At 52.7% G+C, this 18,441-nt stretch overlaps 1 protein-coding gene across 2 annotated transcripts in view; it reads left to right on the top strand.

Annotated features, from left to right (window-relative positions):
* CHST15 (carbohydrate sulfotransferase 15) overlaps positions 1 to 18,441 on the top strand; it is an 89,199-nt gene that overhangs the window by 58,844 nt on the left and 11,914 nt on the right. For both annotated transcript variants that reach the window (XR_003508982.1, XM_027529588.1), the window contains exons 6-7: positions 10,699 to 10,855; positions 17,268 to 17,415. Coding sequence is in view for 1 of the 2 variants with exons in the window: in XM_027529588.1 (XP_027385389.1) it covers positions 10,699 to 10,855; positions 17,268 to 17,415 (305 nt within the window). In the remaining variant the exon portion in view is untranslated. The remainder of the gene's footprint in view (positions 1 to 10,698; positions 10,856 to 17,267; positions 17,416 to 18,441) is intronic.

The following is an 18,441-nucleotide window of genomic DNA, read 5'->3' on the forward strand; positions in this document are numbered from 1 at the left end:
ACTTTTCTTCCAAGGAACAAGTGTCTTTTTATTTCATGGCTGCAGTCACCATCTGCAGTGATTTTGGAGCACCCCCCCTCCCCCCGGCAAAATGAAGTTTACAGGGCTTGCTTTTGGGCCAGCCCCTGTGAGGGGCGACAGGGCAGGACCGACAGAGGGAGAGGTCACAACAGGGGTCTCAGCCAACCACTTCCTTGAAGCATCTCCCATCCACCGGCCATTGGCTGTGTCTGCCCTGGGGAGGTGTAACCTTGGGTGGGGCAGGTCTTTCGGTGAAGGGACTGAACCTGTGAGCCATGAGCAGGATGGAGGCTCCCCACTTGGGCAGAGTTCTGTGATCAGTAAGGATGCCAGTCTGCGTAGATGCCTAAGCCTGGACTCAGCTCCTTCACTTGTGTCCACACGGGTGAGAGCAGGATCCTGACCCAGGGCGTGGACCAGCTTGTGGAGCAGGGAGATGAGCCGGATTGACGCTTCTGAAATTGTCGTGCGCCCATACTACTGATGAGCGTCTCTCTGGCAACTCAGCCGCTGCTGAAAACCTCGCACCAGCCCAGCTTCTCCAGGTCACTGGAAGCATTGACTGGTGTGCGGTAGACGTGTTCTCAGGCAGAACAGGAGCTCTAGCATTCCAAGGCTGAGGGATGTTTTCTCTATAGCAGATTTTGCATGAAGACTGAAAAGCAGGCCGTTCCCTAGCACTGACAGATTAATTTTTAATGTAAACGAGCTCAAAGGGAAATTAGGAGAACTCCCTTGTGGGCAAGAGATGGAATCCGGTGGAGGTGGGCGTGGCGCTGAAATGTACAGGTCATGACACCCGCAGCATCACGCAGCCCCGCCACCTGAGGCCTCGCCCTCCTCCCTTTTCCCTCTTTGAGACCTTGGAGGTTTTGAAATCCCAGGCAGCAGTCTTCAGAAAGACTGTAGCGGAGTGTCCTAAGCCGCGGGTTAATTTCCTGGTGAACTTGGGCGTTCTGCTTCTCAGAAGCTGCCTGTCTGGGTGTCACCGACATACCTTGGTATGGGCCCTAACGGTGACACCAGGTCCCTTTGATCAGGCTGCACTGTGAGCTGCCAGGGAAGGGAGAGGGAGCTGGCCGGCTCTGGGTCAGGGCCACAGGCCCCATCCTCTGAAGGCCGTTTGGGAGTGTCCATCCGGGGAGGGATCTCATCTTGTTACTGGTGGGAGAAAAGCCATCGTGCTGAAAACCCCCATGTGTTTAACACTGTTTATTTTTTGGGGAAGTTTTTACAAAGTCATTGGCAGTCCTCAGTATTCCCACATGGACTGTTTGCAGAAGGAGGCTCTGTGTGCCGGGGAGCATGGGGAAGAAGAGCCTGCTGTGTGTCTGTCTGCAGAGATTGGAAGCTGGTGGGGGCGTGGGGTGCCGACGCTAGGCTGCCAGGAGGAGTTGGGGGCCTCTCCCACCCAGGGTGTGGGGGCTGACGAGTGAGGGTGGCCCATGTCCCGGACCGGCCAGCCTGGGTGGGGATGGTGGCCATTGCTCCGCGGTGGGGTCTCCCACCTGGGGGTCCCGGCCTGGCCTTGCTGCTGCTGTAACCTGGGGTAGCCCAACCATTCTTGGCGCCTGCCTTTTCTCTTTTCCCCTGGTCTCAGGGTCTCGGGCACATTTCCTGTGAAAGTGCTTTGTGAGCCACATGGGACTCGTGGGTGGAGGGCTGCTGGCATGGCCTCCACCCACAGAGGTTCACCGAGGCCCCGCGACTGGATGCACAGAGAGAATCAGAGCTGGGTCCAGAACGCTGCTCATGTTCAAGGGGAAGAGAAGGCCCAGCCCGGGCAGCCCTGCTTCCCTGTGGACCCTTTTTAGGCCCCAACCTAGTATGTTTTTCTCTGGCAGAAAGTGAGCTTCACCAGCATCGCACAACCTGGGTGACTCAGAGGTTTTCTCCGAATAAGCTGGTCTGGCCAGTCCCGCTTCACCGTTCCTCACGATGAGGTGTTCATGGTGCGTGAGTCAGCGGACAAAGGGCCTCCGTCCCAGCGATATTAAATGGCTGTTTTTTTCCTCATAGGAAAAGTACATATTATCGTTATTGATGACACTGTGTCAAAGGTCGGGAAGTTATCGATCAGGAATTTGGGTCTGGGTGCCAGCAAATGGACAGTAATGACGGGCTGCTCTGGCTGGCACTGTGGTTACCACGTGCACGAGACCCTCCAGGAGCCGCGGAACCCTGTGCTCTTATGGGGGCGGATTGGAAGACATGAGTGTGCCCACTCTTGGGGGCTGCCGGGGATGAACTGTGACCCTTCACATGTGTGTTGCTGGCTGGCACGCACTTCAGGGGCACAGAAGGGCTGGGGAGTGCTTGGCCCAAGGTAGGCCTGTCCAGGAGCTGTTGGTCAGCTGTCTGCAGCTTTGGCATCTGCCTGGGGTCTTTCCACCAAGCATGGCTCTCTGTGATGGCTGAGGGGTGAGCAGTAGTAAGCTGGAAAGAAGAGGAGCTCCAGGCCTCTGACGGTCTGCACTTGGCTGGATGGACCTGACACCAAGGCTCCAGCTTCTGTGGGCCTTTCAGGCTTGGGGATCTGAGTGATTTGGGACCTGGGTCCCTCTGAGGACTGACCGGTGAAAACCAGCTCTCCCTTTGGGTGATGAAAATGTAGAATTAGATGGTGCTGGTGTTTGCACAAATTTGTGCGTTTACCAAAAACTACTACATTGTTTGCTTGTTTAAAAAGGTGCATTTTATGGGTTGTGGATCATCTCTCAATTTAAAACATAGTATGAAAAAATTCACAAAAGGAGGAGAAGCCAGCCACAGGGGGTGGTCTCACCGTAGTAGTGACGTTTGAGCTGGAACCTGCGGAGTCTGCACCTAGAGGAAGGCCATGTCATGGTCTCGGAGCTAAGTGGTAAACTGAAATGAGCTGTTTGCCGTGGCCAGTGAGTATCAGCTCATCCACGGGATGAGAGATCGGGAAGTAGGGACGGGAGCCGTGAGGTACCTGGGCCTCTGCTGTGCTGGGATTTCCAGTTGCCGAGCACGTTTTCTCTTCCTGGTCATCAGGTTTCACCCTGGGTGTCTGCTGCTGTGTTACAGGTGTGATTGCGTTTCAGTCTCCTGTAACTTATTAAGTAGTTCTGTGACAGAACTGACTTTTGCTTGCAAATCACTCTGCACCTAAAACAGCAGACTTCAAAACCAAAACCCCCAAACCATCAGATGGCTAGTCCCCAACTCGGGCCAGCTGCCGATTTGCAGCTCCGTCCCTAAAGTATGAGCCTGGGGCCAGGTCCTGTCGGGTCACTGGGCTTTGGAGTTGAGCAGGTCTGGGTTGTTTTGGACCCAGCCCTGGGGCCTCCTGGGCCCCGTGACCTTGGGACACTTTGCACGATTGGAGAGGACAGAACACATCCCAACGGCTGGTTGTGAACAGGGAGGGAGATTGCACGTGTAGTGCTGAGCACAGGGCAGGCCTCAGTAGCCAGGTGCAGCCATGTAGCAGGTGGACACCAAGAGGATTCTGGGAGGCCAACCTATACAGCTCTGGAGTGAGCCTGGCTGGAGGAGAGGCCCAAGAGGTAGTGGCCACCCTTGTTTTCCTGACTATCAATACACCCAACTCTGCTCACCTGGGCTCAGAGGAGTGCCCTGCCGTTGTTGGATGAATTCAGCTGTGACCTTGGGGTAACCATCCAGATTTTGCATGGTGAGACCTGTGAGCTCACTGCTGGCCACTCTTTTGTCCCCCCTGGAAAGAGACGTGGTTCTTTCCAGAGGTACCAGGTTCAGGGAGCCCCTGCCACCTCCACTCCTATGCCCCTCTCCAGGAGTGCTGGGGTCCCAGGACCCCTGTCCTGCCCAGGAAAGACACCTCACACCCATGAGCAAGCCTGTTGTCCCAGGGCCGCCCCAGCAGCCTTCTAAAATAACCGCAGCACAGAAGGCACGGAATGTCTTATATTTGGAATAGCTGTTGGAAACAGTTCTGGCCAAATGTAACACCCATCTGTTTGGGAGGGTCTAGAGTCAGAAAATGAGGTGGTTCAGCAGGAGGGGGCTTGGCAGCACCAAAACTCAGGGCTGAGGGCAGGGATCAGGGTCAGCTGGCCCTCACTCGGCCTGGGAAGCCCTTACCCCTGCAGCCTGGACCACACCCGTTGTGCCAGACGGCCCCAGATGGAGAAAGGTTCCCCCGTATCAAACCCGGCTTTCTTCCTGAACCTTCTACCCAGGGGTCAGTCCTTCAGGAGTCTGGGACCTGTCCCCTCCCAGCTCTGAATAGCCTTTTAGCCGTTGAAGCTGGCGTCCTTCCTGCTGAGTCTCGCTTCTCCAGATGAAGTGACTCCTTCCCCTTCGCTGTCTGGCACCCGGCCCTGAAGGCGAGTGGCCTCTGGGGCTCTCACCTGGCCGGGTGGCACAGAGCAACACCCTCCCAACGTTCTCAGTGCCATGCCTTTATTAAAGCAGCCTGAGGTGCTTGCGTCCCTGCCGTTCTGTGATGATTCATTATGCACTTACGTCAGCTAAACCCCTCGTGCAGTTTCCAGGCTGGCCTCTTTCCCCTACATCATCATTGCACAGTTGGTTTTTAAAGAGTAAAATATGAATATTTAGGTTTATTTTGTTATGCTTCCACTTGTTATTTGAGTGTGCCTGTAACCCAAAGAGGGCTCTGGCTGCTCGCTGCTCAAAAGCCAATAAAGAGGCAAGATTAGTGGAAAGGAAAGTTTATTTTGGATGCCGGCATCTGGGGTGGGGGGAGTGGGTGCTTCTCCAAAGGCTCACTCCCCACCCCCTACTCCCTCCAATCAAGGGGTAAGAGCTTTTATAGACGGAGGGAGGGAGGTACGAGCAGAAACAGCACAGTCATCTCTGACAGTCATCTTGAAGTTGGCCATCAGTGATCTCACCAGCGTCATCTTGAATGTTTTAGGTACAGTTAATCTTCAGTTCCAGGGTCAGTTTGTCTCCATTTTCTTGAGGCCAGTGTTCAGAATTCCAGCAGCTTACGTCATGGTGATGGTCTGGTCATCATGTAGTTAAATTCTTCCACCTGGTGGGGGTTTCAGTATCTACATGACAGCTAACAGGGTACGGCTCAGAATATTATCTACAGCCCTTGAGGAGGAACTGAAGGTCCTTGACTTAACGATTACATTACTATTATCTAGTCTTGTTGAACTAGTTTCCTTTGTCTCTGCATTTTCTCACTTCTCTGATTAAACTTATTCTTTGGCTAACGTTGTCCCACAGACAAAGGCAGGTGGAGGACATGATCCATAGTGTCCTGCTCCGGTGTTTTGAGGTGTGTTTGGAGCCTTATTCTTGATATATCGGCTCTCCTCCTCAACGTTTTTTGAATGGTCTTAATGCATCCAAGTGACTGGCACTCTTCCAAAATCATTATCTGACTTTCTCCCCAGAGAGTAATTGTGGGGAATCACACACTCGTGTAAGTCGCTTCAGTCGTGCCCGACTCTGTGCGAACCCGTGGACTGCAGCCCGCCAGGCTCTTCTGTCAGTGGGATTCTCCCGGCAACTGGAGTGGGTTGCCACACCCTCCTCCAGGAGATCTTCCGACCCAAGGATGGATGCAAGGTCTGACTCCTGTGTCCCCTGCATTGGCAGGCAGATTCTTGACCCACTAGCACCACCTAGGAAGCCCACCTGGGAAAATCATAGTATTGTTTATCCAAGACAGTCTTACCCCTGATTCTTCATGGGTACTCAGATAGTGCCCTCTGGGGAAGTAAGGGTCTTGTGTTGCTCGTCCTCCTTCTTATTTCTTTGTGGAGGAGCTGGCCACATGGCCATCATCCTCCTGCACACGCAGGTTACTCTTCGAGGGTCGCAGGGTGAGAGAGGTCCTGGCAGAAATGACTCCTCAGGAATTTGGTTTCGGGACTGTGTTAGTTTCTTGGGGGGCTCTCGTAACAAATCATCACAAATGCGCTGGCTTGAAAAAACAGACATTTATTCTCATTGTTCTGGAGGCTAGAGGTCGAAGTTAAGGTGGTGGTGGCGAGTTTAGCTCCTCCTGGAGGTTCTGAGGGAGGGTTCATTCCACTGGTCTTCCAGCTTCCAGTGTCTTCCGCAGTCCTGGCATCCTTATCTTGTAGGTAACACTTCGGTTTCTGCCTCTGTCTTCATGTGGCCTTCTCCCCATGTGTCTGTGTCCTTGCCCCTTACAGGGATGCCAGTCCTTAGATTTCGGGCCCACCATAAGCCCAAGACATTCTCACCTGGAGGTCTTCACCATAATGACATCTGCAGAGACCTTATTCCTGAAATAAGATCCCATTCGCAGATACTGGTGGTCAGGAGTTGGGCATCTTTCAGGACATCTGTAGACTCCAAACGGGCGCAGGGAGGTTCTCGGCTCAAATAGCGTGTGAAGGACTTGGTACAGACATGCATCTCGGCACGTGTGTGGGCTCCAGGGAAGCCCGCTGCCCACCCTGTGAGCAGATCCAGGGTCCCTGGGGGACTGAGGGGAAGGAGAAGTCTCCCCTCACCCTGCCGAGGAAGTGGGCCTGGCCTGGTGCTCAGGGCCATGAACCCACCTGATTCACAGCAGGTGGGGCCCTGAGCTCATTTCACTGCACCCCAGGCAGATGGAAATCAGTCTTCTCACTTGGGCGGGGCTGGACTGGCGCGGCTGGACCTGAGGACATGTCCCAGTTTGTCCGCTGGAGTTACTTCTGGATCTCTAAAGAATTGTATGGAGTCAGCAGATTTTTCATGAAGTTACTTTGTGTTTAAAACTAAGCCAGGTTTTAGAGACTCTTGTTTTATTTATGAGCCACCCGTCTACAAGAAATGTCATCACCACAAAATAAACTCACTGTGGAAAGCCTGAGCCCAGGGTTGGGATTTTAGGTGGCAGTCGATGTGATAGCATTCCAGCTCTACCAGCTGATTTAGATGGTTGTGTGGGAGGCCTTGCTAACGACTCTAAACTTGAGCTCCCTATTAGAGTCCAGATTCTGATGACAGTCTCAGAGGCATCGGTCACTTCCCCCCCGGCATCTTTCCTGGGCAAAGCTGTAAATTGGCAGCACTCACAGGAAACGGCATGAGCCTGGAGGGGCCTCCAACAGACTCGCTGCTACAAGGTGCCCAGGTGTGTGCCGCCCAACTGCACTTTGAGCTGCACGCAAATCTGATTTCGGGCATTTATCCATCAGCTCTTATGCTGTGACTGAGCCTGCGGTGACAGGTGCCATGTCTCAGTCTTGATGGAGGTCCCGTGTTTGAAGAGGGAAAGCTGCACAGCTGATGTGGGGGCCGCTTGTAATCGACAAGCACAGTGTCATGGGGTCATGTACGTGGCTGGACATGGATCTGGGGGAAGATCTACTTGCCAGTGCTTGAGCATCTCTCAGGACTAGTCTTGAAGCAAGTCCTTTTGGAGGCGTGGCTGACCAGGCTGAGACGTACGAGCACTCTCCTTCCAGTGTGTGTGCATCGATTCTAGGCAATCTGTGGGCAGATTCCAGACACCTCACTACTTCTCCAAGGTGTTCTCTCTGGACACTGGCAGTGGGTGATTTCTAAAGGGCCATGCAGAAGGCACTGTACCAAATGCCAGAGGAGAAGACGATCAGTCCCTGAGAAACTGCTCTAGTTGTTAGGAAATCTTTGGATTCCCTGGTGGCTCAGATGGTAAAGCATCTGCCTACAATGTGGGAGACCTGGGTTTGATCCCTGGGTTGGGAAGATCCCCTGGGGAAGGAGATGGCTACCCACTCCAGCAGACGGAGGAACCTGGTGGGCTACAGACTCCAGCGGACGGAGGAACTTGGTGGGCTACAGTCCATGGGGTCGCAGAGTCGGACATGGCTGAACGACTTCACTTTCTTTTCTTTTCACTAGTGAGTGGGGAGGGGTGCTGGAGAAGGGGTGTGTGCAGCCCACCTGTGCCCCCAGGGCACTGCTGTCTCTGTAGGGGGGTGAGGGTAGCCAACAGCCAGAAGGAAGCCCTGGGTGCAATCAGCGGTGCACAGCTACAGTCCCCAGACCTGTGAGACCCTAGTAAGATCTGCTGTTTCCTTCACTGGAAAGAGGGAAGCCGGGTTGGAGATGCTGGGAGGATAGAAAGTATGGAGCCGAGAGGGACAGAGGCATGCCACTGCCTAGCAGGGAGCCAGTCTGCATCTGCTTGGTTTCCAGGCAGCCCCGGGCTGAGTGTGTGTGAAGGGTGTTGGGCATGGGGCGGGGGCGGGGAGGGGGGCAGGAGGTGTGTGTTGAAAAAGGCATGAGACAGAAACAAAAGGGGAAGTGTTGAAAAACTCAAAAAAAAAAAAAGGGGGGGGGGGAGGGGGGGAAGACTTAAGCTCTCTGCCAGCAGAAAAAGGAGGAGAGGTGAAAAGAGGTGTAGAAAACTCTCAACTTGGAAATTCTATTAAAGTAAAAAATTGCTGGGTCATTTCCCAGTGACCTAGTGGTTAGGTTTCTGGGCTTTCACTGTCGTGGCCCAGGCTCAAACCCTGGGTGAGGAACTGAGCTGCATGGAACTGCAAAAAAAGAAAAAAGAAAAAAGAAAAAAAAATTACAACAGTGGAATCTGTTTGTGTTTGGCTGCAGTGTATATATTATCTTATCTACTTTTATGAATGTCCAAAATTCTCCCTAATTAAATAATTAGAGAAGTGCCATAAGAACAGATATATTATCTGATCCCATCCAATATAACCTGATACGTCTGTGTTTTTAAAAAATATAAGATATGCAGATATATATTTGAGGGTGCACTGAAAATTTCTGGACAGATGTATGAGAAACTGATAACAAGGCTCACCCTTGAGGTTTATATGGATTACCTTGTCGTGAGGAAAGCACAAGGAGTTTTCCTGTTTTACAGATGAATTTAACGCTATACCCATCCTTCCCACCATGACTTAGAGTATAGGAGCTGGGGATCAAAAGTTAAGGCCACAAGGGAAATTGGGGCTGAGGACTTTAAAACAAAGGTGTGCTCATTATAGTGTTATAATTTGTTTTGTTTTACTTTTATTTTATTATTTATTTTTGGCTGTGCTGGGTCTTCATTGCCGCTCAGACTTTTCTCTGATCACGGCGGGTGGGGGTTACTCTCCAGCTGGGGTGTGCGGGCTTCTCACTGCAGTGGCTTCTCTCCCTGTGGAGCTCGGGCTCCAGGGTGTGCAGGCTTCTCTAGCTGCAACACGTGGGCTCAGTAGATGCGGCTCCCAGGCTCTGGAGCACAGGCTCAGTAGCTGTGGCGCATGGTCCAGTTGCTCCGGGGCATGTTGGGATCTTCCCGAACCAGGAATTGAACCTGTGTCTCCTGCATTGGCAGGCGGATTCTTTACCACTGAGCCATCAGGGAAGCCCATTCTTTTGTTTATTTGATAGAAGAAAAGAATTATCCCATCATCAAAGGAAATATCTATCTGTAGTGTTAAAGTACAATACAATATATTTGGAGAAAGTGAAAGCATAGTCACTCAGTCATGTCCGACTCTCTGCGACCCCATGGACTGTAGCCTGCCAGACTTCCTTGTTCATGGGATTCTCCAGGCAAGAATACTGGAGTTGGTTGCCGTGTCCTCCTCCAGGGGATCTTCCCAACCCAGAGATCGAACCCAGATCTCCCACATTGCAAGCAGATTCTTTACCATCTGAGCCACCAGAGGACTCCCTGGTGCAAAGGATTTGTGGGAAAAGAAAGAAAGAATCGTTATTCTGACTCCTGTTAAAGAATGATAAGGTGACTATTGAGGGCTATAGGTGTAGGGACCACTGAGGTGGGATCTTGCAGTAGGGGAAGGAGACCGGGGTCAACTCCAGATACAGCAAGAAAAGGTGGGAATTTGTAGCCCAGGAGGATGTGGGTTGGCGGATGGGAAGCTAACTAAGAGGAAACAGCAGGGTTAAGGGGAGAGTCTGGCTAAATGGCTAAATCGAGCTGGCAGGATTCTTGTTAAAACTGGGGGATGCAGAGACAGACAAGGAAAGTCTAAGAGTCAAGGCTGAGCTGGGAAGAAGGCCCAGAGGAACCTGAGAACAGTTTGGTTACACAGAGACACTGTCAGGTCCTGTGTGCATGCTGTGGGATCTGGGTGAACAGCTCCCATGTGCGTGGACACGTGTGGAGGTCTACTGGTGTCTGCATGCCGTTAGACCTGGGGTGGAGATGTTTCTACATTGTGTTAAAAATAGATTCCTATCAACCTAGAAGGATGCATTTCATAATTTTGCTTTAACTTTCCGAGTCTGGAATGGGCTAGGAATCTCACACAGAATTGTAATACTGGCAGAGCGACAGCTGTTCTGTTATTGTTGCCACGAACAGGGGAGATAGGAACCGGAAGGGGCATAAAATTTTCATGGCCTCTCTGCTCTTGTACAGTCTTTGTAATCTGGTGTTGTTTCAAAGTTCACTCATTGTGAAAACCGCCTTGGCCCAAGGTGCCTAGAAAGGACCAAAAGAGAGGAAAGCACAGAAAAAATGAATGGGGCTTGCCTGGGGCCGTGTAGACCGTGCCTGCGTCCAGGAGAGCGTGGGTGGACCTGTGAAGGGTGGGGAGATTGGCCGGGGCAGGGGCGGTTGGAAGCAGCTCGTGGGCTAGGGAAGAAGAGAGCTGTGGTGTCTCAATGAACTGAACGAAGTAACATAATTGCTTGCTGATTTCCATTGTCACGCAGATAGCGCGATTTCACATTCCTGGGGGTAAAAAGATCCATCTGTTTTATTCACAGGTTGTACTCCGACTATCTCTACTTTGCAAGTTCGAATAAATCTGCAGATGACTTCCATGAAAAAGTGACAGAAGCTCTGCAGCTGTTTGAAAATTGCATGCTGGATTATTCATTGCGTGCCTGCGTCTACAACAACACCCTCAACAACGCCATGCCTGTGCGTATGCGGAAGGGCTGCTCCGCGGTTATTGTGCCAGGGCATTGTGGATGGGGATTTTAGCATTTAAACAGAGAAGCGTTTTAATGTGCAAATGCCTCTCCCCATGCCTTTGAGCGGTGGCTAATGCCAAAGAAATATTCATGGATGTAAAATCTATAAAAGCTGATGGGCCCTTTCAGCTGGCACCCTGCTTTCTTCCTCGCTGATGGCTCAGTTGCAATGCTCACTCCTCCCCCCCTGCAAAAGAAAGAGGGTGCATTTAGGAAGATTATTATTTAGCAAGGCTCGGAAACACACCCTGCAATTAGGACTGGCAGACGTGAGGACCCAACTCTCTGATTGTCTTAAGAGTGTTCTCTCTAATGCTGGATTGTTTTGTTGGTTTAAAAAATTACCCACCAGTGACTTTCAGTGCTTCTCCGACTGAGTCTTAATGCAAAATTTTTTTCCATCGATCCCTCTTTTTTTGCTCTCCTTTGCCTTCAGGAATATAGCTGTATGTTTCTTGTGGTTGCTGCTGTTGTTCAGTCGCCCAGTCGTGTCCAACTCTGCTACCCCATGGACAGCAGCACATCAGGCCTCCCTATCCTTCACCATCTCCTGAAGTTTGTCCAAGTTCATGTCCATTGCATCAGTGATGCCATCCAACCATCTCATCCTCTGATGCCCTCTTCTCTTCCTGCCTTCAGTCTTTCCCAGCATCAGGGTCTTTTCCAATGAGTCAGCTCGCTGCATCAGGTGGCCAAAGTATTGGCACCTCAGTTTCAGCATCAGTTCTTCTAATGAGTATTCAGGGTTGATTTCCCTCCAGGTTGACTGGTTTGATCTCCTTATCCCCTCTTTTTTTCCCCATGTAAAAGAAGCTGTTACTGGTGACTTCAGCATGGTGTAGCTAAGGGATGGTTTCGCACTGCACAGCACCCTGGGTTGTCCCAAGTGCCTTCTCAGCAGGCTTGCCACAGTGGTAAGTCTCCTTCAGCCCCCGAGTGTGGTCCACAGGCTTGCTCCCCGTGGTGGATCTGCTTGAGGTGGGGGCCGGGGAACCCCCAGGTGTGATGGGGTTCGAAGTCAAGAGGGTTCCCTCCCTTTTCTTTGTTGTCTAGACTATTTTATCTGACAGCGTTGCAGGAAGGGGGCTCTTGTCTAACTTGGAAATGAATTGTCCAAGGAGACACACATGCAGATAAAGCAAGAGACTTTATTGGGAAGGGGTGCCCCTGTGGACGGAGAAGGCAATGGCACCCCACTCCAGCACTCTTGCCTGGAAAGTCCCATGGATGGAGGAGCCTGGTGGGCTGCAGTCCATGGGGTCGCTAGGAGTCTGACATGACTGATCGACTTCACTTTCACTTTTCACTTTCATGCATTGGAGAAGGAAATGGCAACCCACTCCAGTGTTCTTGCCTAGAGAATCCCAGGGACGGGGAAGCCTGGTGGGCTGCCATCTCTAGGGTCGCACAGAGTCGGACAGGACTGAAGCGACTTAGCAGCAGCAGCAGCAGCCCCTGTGGAGAGCAGCAGGGTAAGGGAACCCAGGAGAACCGCTCCAACAGGCGGCTCAAAGTTTTAGGTTTCGTTAGTTTCCAAGTTGTTAGGGGTTAGTTTCCAAGTTGTCTCTGGCCAATCACTCTGACTCCATCCTAGCTGGTGGTGGGTGCATGGCTCAGCCAAGATGGATTTCAGCGAGGAGGATTCTGGCAGGTTGGTAGAACATATGGATTGGCATCTCCTCTTTTCTTGACCCTTCCTGAATTATTCTGGTTTGTGGTAGCTTGTTAGTTCCATATTCCTTACCACGTGTTCCTGACCTGTTGTTAAGATAGCTCATGCAAGTGGCTCCTACCTTGCATGGCCGGGGTAGGCGGTTCAGTCAGCATCTCCCCTAAGAGCTGGCTGCACAGAGGAGCAGGTAGGATCCCAGGCCGCCCTGCTGGCGTGTATAGTTTTGCAGGGAAGACGCACACAAAGGATCAACACAGAATCTGGCCCCTGAGCCCGGGAGCCGGTCCCGCCTGCCTGCCCTCCTGCTCCCCACGTCCCATCTCCCTCTCCATCACTGCTCTACAGCCGAACCCTCCCCTGCTGGGTCCTCTTGCCTCAGAGCAGGGATTCACAGGTGTGGTCCGAGACCAAGAGTATCGGCATCCCTGGGGACTTGTCGGGAACGCATACTCTCAGGTTGAGTCCCAGACTCCAGAATCAGGAGCTTTGGGAGGGGTGGGGGGCGGTCCATCTGCCTGTGCAGCAGCCCTCCAGGGGTTGTTTTGGGCGCTCGTCTTGGGGACACCTGGTTCCAGAGCCTACCCCACGCCCCTGCCTGATACGTGCTCCTCATCCTTCGGGTCTTGCTTTAATCTTGACTTCAGTTCACTTTCTTTCCACACCTTTCATTTCCCCACAGCCTGGATCACAGTTGGCCATTACAGATAATTGTTCTTCACCAGTTTAGCTCCACCTCCACCAGATTGCAAGCTCCACGTGGCCAGGGGCCATGTCTGTTACATAGCAGCACATCCCCGTTGCTTAGCATGTAACCTGGCATGCAGGATGCACTAGAATATTTGCAGAATGAATGAGTGAATGGGTAGTCTGTGAAACTAGTGGAGAAGCCGGGTGGAGAGTTCCAACTGATTCCCTAATGAGGAGCAGAGGGGTTCGTGTGCTCTTGTCAGGGGAGACCCTGCACCGCACTCCTCAGCTCTTTCCCGGCCTGGGATGGGGCCACAGGTCCCCAGGGCGAGGGCCCAGCTTCGGGACCAGGCTCTGGTGGGTGTTCTCCAACCGACCCTGGCAGGCTCCTTGCCTTCCCTGGGCCTCTTGTGTTTCCACCCAGAGCCGGCTGAAGCAGATAAACTCAAAGGCCTCTCTCAGCTCTAATGTTTTTAAATTTTAAACATACTGGGCACTTCTCCTAAAGACTCTTTTTTATCCCCATTCCACTTTGATTCTCTGATCGGTACTGGGGAAAGATGAGGGGAGGGGTGGTGTGAGCCTGTCTTGGGTTGTTAGCAGTGATGCTCCGTGAACCAGAAACTGTCATTCGAGGTGAGCAGCACTTCCTTTGACTGGTAAGGGGGTGGGGGTGGGGGCTGAGGGGTTGGAGTGAGACAGGAGTGTCCAGGATACCGGGAGGGCTTGCCCACCCCTCTGCCCCTGCAGAGCCCTCTCAGGTTTGTTTCCTGCTTGCCCCAGACGGTCCCTCTGCTGCTGACCAGCCCTCCTGGGAAGACAGACTCAGTTGCAGGAGGCCTGCCTGGCCAGTGCGGGGGGGTTCCGTCCATGAAGGCACAGACGCACTTCCAGGGAAATGCTGTCCCCTGTGGCCGGGTCTAGGGACCACTGCAGCTACTTTAAAACACCCCCGTCCTGCCACAAAGGCAGGAGCTTCTAGAACCTTCTAGAAGGTTCTCAGGAGCGAAGGCAGGTTCTCTGGAAGAGATAAACTTGGTCAGGCTGGTCCTCCTTGGAGGGACAGACAGGCTGAGAACAGAAAGCTCTCAATGATTTAGCAAGAAGCCGTGCTCACAGTGGTTGTCTGTGTTGGAGGCGACACATGTGTTTATTTCTGAGGCTGGCACGTTCCTGTTTTCTCTTTATTTCTGGCCCAGCTTGAGGTCTTTTTACGAGCTGGTGTCTGAGGTAGCTGCAACCTGAGGGCTGCAGGCAGCTAATGAATTCTGAAGACAGCTTTCCTCCCTCCAGTTGTTTTTCTTCCTCCACCACCTCCCACACAATTAGAAGAACAATGAAATGGAAAAAAAGAATAGCGAGAGATGAAGCCACTTAGCGTCTGTACGTATTTTGTCAAGGTTTCACCGTCTTATGGTCGTCAAGGTGTTCAGCGTGGGAGTGCCAGGGGGCTTGGCCTCATGCGGGATGAGGGGATGACGACTGGGATCCTGGTCCCCACCCTGGAGGAAGGAGGTCAAGGTCGAGCTGGGAGGGAGCGGAAGTAGGAGGTGAAAGTCTGCGTCAGGAACCAGGATTGCGCACTGAGAGGTGCTCCACGTGGGAGGGGGTGGGTTGGGGGTCCAGCCAGGCCAAGGACTTTGCACACAAGGAGAGCCAGGTGAGGCCAGGCATCAGTGTGGGGAGCTTACCCTCAGAGACTCGAGGTGGGAGCACCAGGCAGGGGGCTGGGACCGTGCCTGAACAAAGAGACGAGGCACAACCAGAGGCCGGACACAGAGTGGGGTCCCTGAGTGGGGGGCACGGATGGGAGTGCTGGAGAAAGGGGGTGCCTCAGAGCAGAAGGGGAAGGGTTCACTGTTTTTCCGGAGCTTTGTAAAGCCAACTGTGAAGTCAGAGGGAGCAGTCCCCAAGACCACTCTCCCTTCTGACACTGTTTGCAAACTGGGGGACGTCCCCCAAAGTACCATCGTGTTCAGTAATTCACTGGAAGGAATCCCAGAGCACACGGTTGGCTGTTACACTCGTGGTTACGGTTTACAGCAGGGAAGGGACACGGATTAAAGTCAGCCAGGAGAAGCACGTGTGATGGTACACGCAGCATACTGCCGGCCGGGGACGGCCATCCAAGCCTTTGGCGTCTGCAGCGTTTCTCGAGGCTCCATCACTTACTGCCCACCTGGCTGACCTTTACCCGTCCAGTCCCTCTTGGAGGTCAGACTGGTCCTGCGAGGCCCAAAGCCCCCATCCTAAGTCATGCTGTTAGACTGTCCAGTGGCCAGACCCACCCCCCCGCCCCCCTGGCAAGCGAGATACTCTCATCAGGCAGGACTTCCCAGGTGGCTTTAGGTGGCCTCCCAGGAGTCAAGGACCAAGGCCAGACATCTCTGTGGGTCAGGTTAACGCTTCACCACAAACGCTTGCAGTTTGGCATGGGAGAAGGCACAGGAGAAGGACAAGGACCCCGAAGTGCAGGTGGACAGGAAGGGCTTCACACAACGCTGCTCAGACTGGGATGTGCACACACATTGAAGGTCATAGACCTCCATGTGGTGCCTGGCATTTGGCGGCTCCTCTTGTGGCTGGTTGCTGGGCATTTGCAGGTGTTTCTCACGGCTGTTGCGTGCTGGGTATAGAAGCAAAGGCAGCTGGGTCCTGTGTAAAGGAATTCCATGCCACTGGTGGGCGTAACCTTGGCCTCTCCCTTCACCCAGGTCCTCTCTATGTCGTGAAGATACCTACAGGGTGGTTCTAAGGATGAAACGAGACCCTGAGTGTGGGAATCCTTTGTGCATGGAACACAAAGGCCTGCACAGGGCAGCAAGCGCGAGTGGTGTTGAAAATCCGGCTTCTGGGGACGTCCCTGGTGGTCCGGTGGTTGAGACTTCGCCTTCCAATGCAGAGGGTGGAGGTTCAGTCCCTGGTCACAGAGCTAAGATCCCACATGTCTCTTGGCCAAAATGTAAAAACAGAAGTGGTATTGTAACAAATTCAATAAAGACTTAAAAAAACACTTCAGTTCAGTCACTCAGTCATGTCCGACTCTTTGCAATCCCATGGTCTTCAACACGCCAGGCTTCCCTGTCCATCGCCAACTCCTGGAGCTTACTCAAACTCATGTCCACTGAGTCGGTGATGCCATCCAACCTCTTGTCCTCTGTCGTCCCCTTCTCCTCTTGCTTTCAATCTTTCCCAGAAGCAGGGTCTTTTCAAATGAGTCAGTTCTTTACATCAGATGTCCAAAGTATTGGAGTTTTAGCTTCAGCATCAGTTCTTCCAATGAACACTCAGGACTGATCTTTAGGATGGACTGGTTGGATCTCTTTGCAGTCCAAGGGACTCTCAAGAGTCTTCTCCAACACCACAGTTCAAAAGCATCAATTCTTCGACACTCAGCTTTCTTTATAGTCCAACTCTCACATCCATACATGACCACTGGAAAAACCATAGCCTTGACTAGACGGACCTTTGTTGGTAAAGTAATGTCTCTGCTTTTTAATATGCTGTCTAGATTGGTCATAGCTTTTTTCCAAGTAGTAAGCATCTTTTAATTTCATGGCTGCAGTCACCATCGGCAGTGATTTTGGAGCCCCCAAAAATAAAGTCTCTCACTGTTTCCATTGTTTCCCCATCTATTTGCCATGAAGTGATGGGACCAGATGCCATGATCTTCGTTTTCTGAATGTTGAGCTTTAATCCAACTTTTTCACTCTCCTCTTTCACTTTCATCAAGAGGCTCTTTAGTTCTTCACTTTCTGCCATAAGGGTGGTGTCATCTGCATATCTGAGGCTATTGATATTTCTCCCAACAATCTTGATTCCAGCTATGCTTCATCCAGTCCAGCATTTCGGTCCACATAAAATTTCCAGCTTCTGAAGGTACTTGTTTGCTGGGATTCCTCCCGCTGTTGGTTTATAATGTGTAGTGCATATAGAAAAGCATCTACGGTTTTGGAGGAATTACCCCTGAACTAACGCCCGCCTTCTTGCTCGGTCCTAGGTGAGGCTCCAGGTTGGGCTGTATGCCGTGTACCTTCTAGACTGGCTCACCGTCTTTAGCAAGGAGCAGTTCCTCATCCTCCGCCTGGAAGACCACGCCTCCAACGTCAAGGACACCATGCACAGGGTCTTCCAGTTCCTCAGCCTTGGTATGAATCTTGAGCCGGACACCCACAGAGCAGGGCGGGAGTTCCATGGACACCGACCTGCCGGGTCCCAGGCAGACTCCGTGAGCCTGGGCAGGGTGGGCCTGGGCGGGGAGAGCCACAGATTAGCGCCTGTTGGTGAAGCACCAGCTCCAGATGGGGCCTTGTACGCAGTGTAGGGAGGCGGTCTCCGGGGAGGAAGAGACAGCCACTCATCTGGGAGCTTATGGTCCAGTGGAAGGAGAGGAGGAAGCAAGGCTTGAATCACCGAGTGACTGATGGTGACATGGGCGAGGAGTGATTTAGTGTCCTCATACACGTGAAATCCTTACATGTGACTTGGGGGTCCCAGCTGCTGAAGGGATCTTGGAAGGAGTGGTGTGAGCTGCGCCATGAGAATGGACAGGGTGTCCTGACTGCTGGAACTGTCTTTCAGAGGCCACAGGGCCTGGGGGAGGGGATGGGCAGGTCATCGGTTGTCCCTGCTTTGCTGGGACCCCTGGAGGCAGAGCCACGTGGCCAGGTTTGGGCTCCTGGGCCTCCAGGGTGAAGGACCCTGTCCCCACCCAGAGGAGACCGTCCCCTCGAGTCCCTGGTGGCACTTTGTGGTGGCAGGCTAATTCGCTGGCCCCAGTGACGGCTGGTAGAGGCGTGTACACGGGTGCAGAGGGTCCCCGGTGGGCAGCACCCAGGACCCCTCGAGAGGCTGGGCCGGCCTGCACGTTCCTCCCCCACAGCCACCCAGACGCCCCCGCAGCCCTGTCTGATGAGCTTGCCTGGGAGTTTTGTCAGTTGAATATTTCCTGAGATCCATTTGCCCGCCGCTGGGACTCAGGGCCCTTTTGTCATTTGATTCCTGTCTCCTTCTCGCGGAGACCTGGTAATGCAGTCGAGTGTGATTACCTTTTCCTTTTAAGGCCTGGAACCGTTTTTCCTTTGACTGGGCCACCTGCAGACTCTGGCACATTTCAGTGACTCGTCTTTGGTCCCTAAGATGGACGCTGGCAAAGGCCAGTCCGTTCCTTCCCT

This window comes from Bos indicus x Bos taurus, chromosome 26 (genome assembly GCF_003369695.1).
Source record: "Bos indicus x Bos taurus breed Angus x Brahman F1 hybrid chromosome 26, Bos_hybrid_MaternalHap_v2.0, whole genome shotgun sequence".
NCBI lineage: Eukaryota > Metazoa > Chordata > Mammalia > Artiodactyla > Bovidae > Bos > Bos indicus x Bos taurus.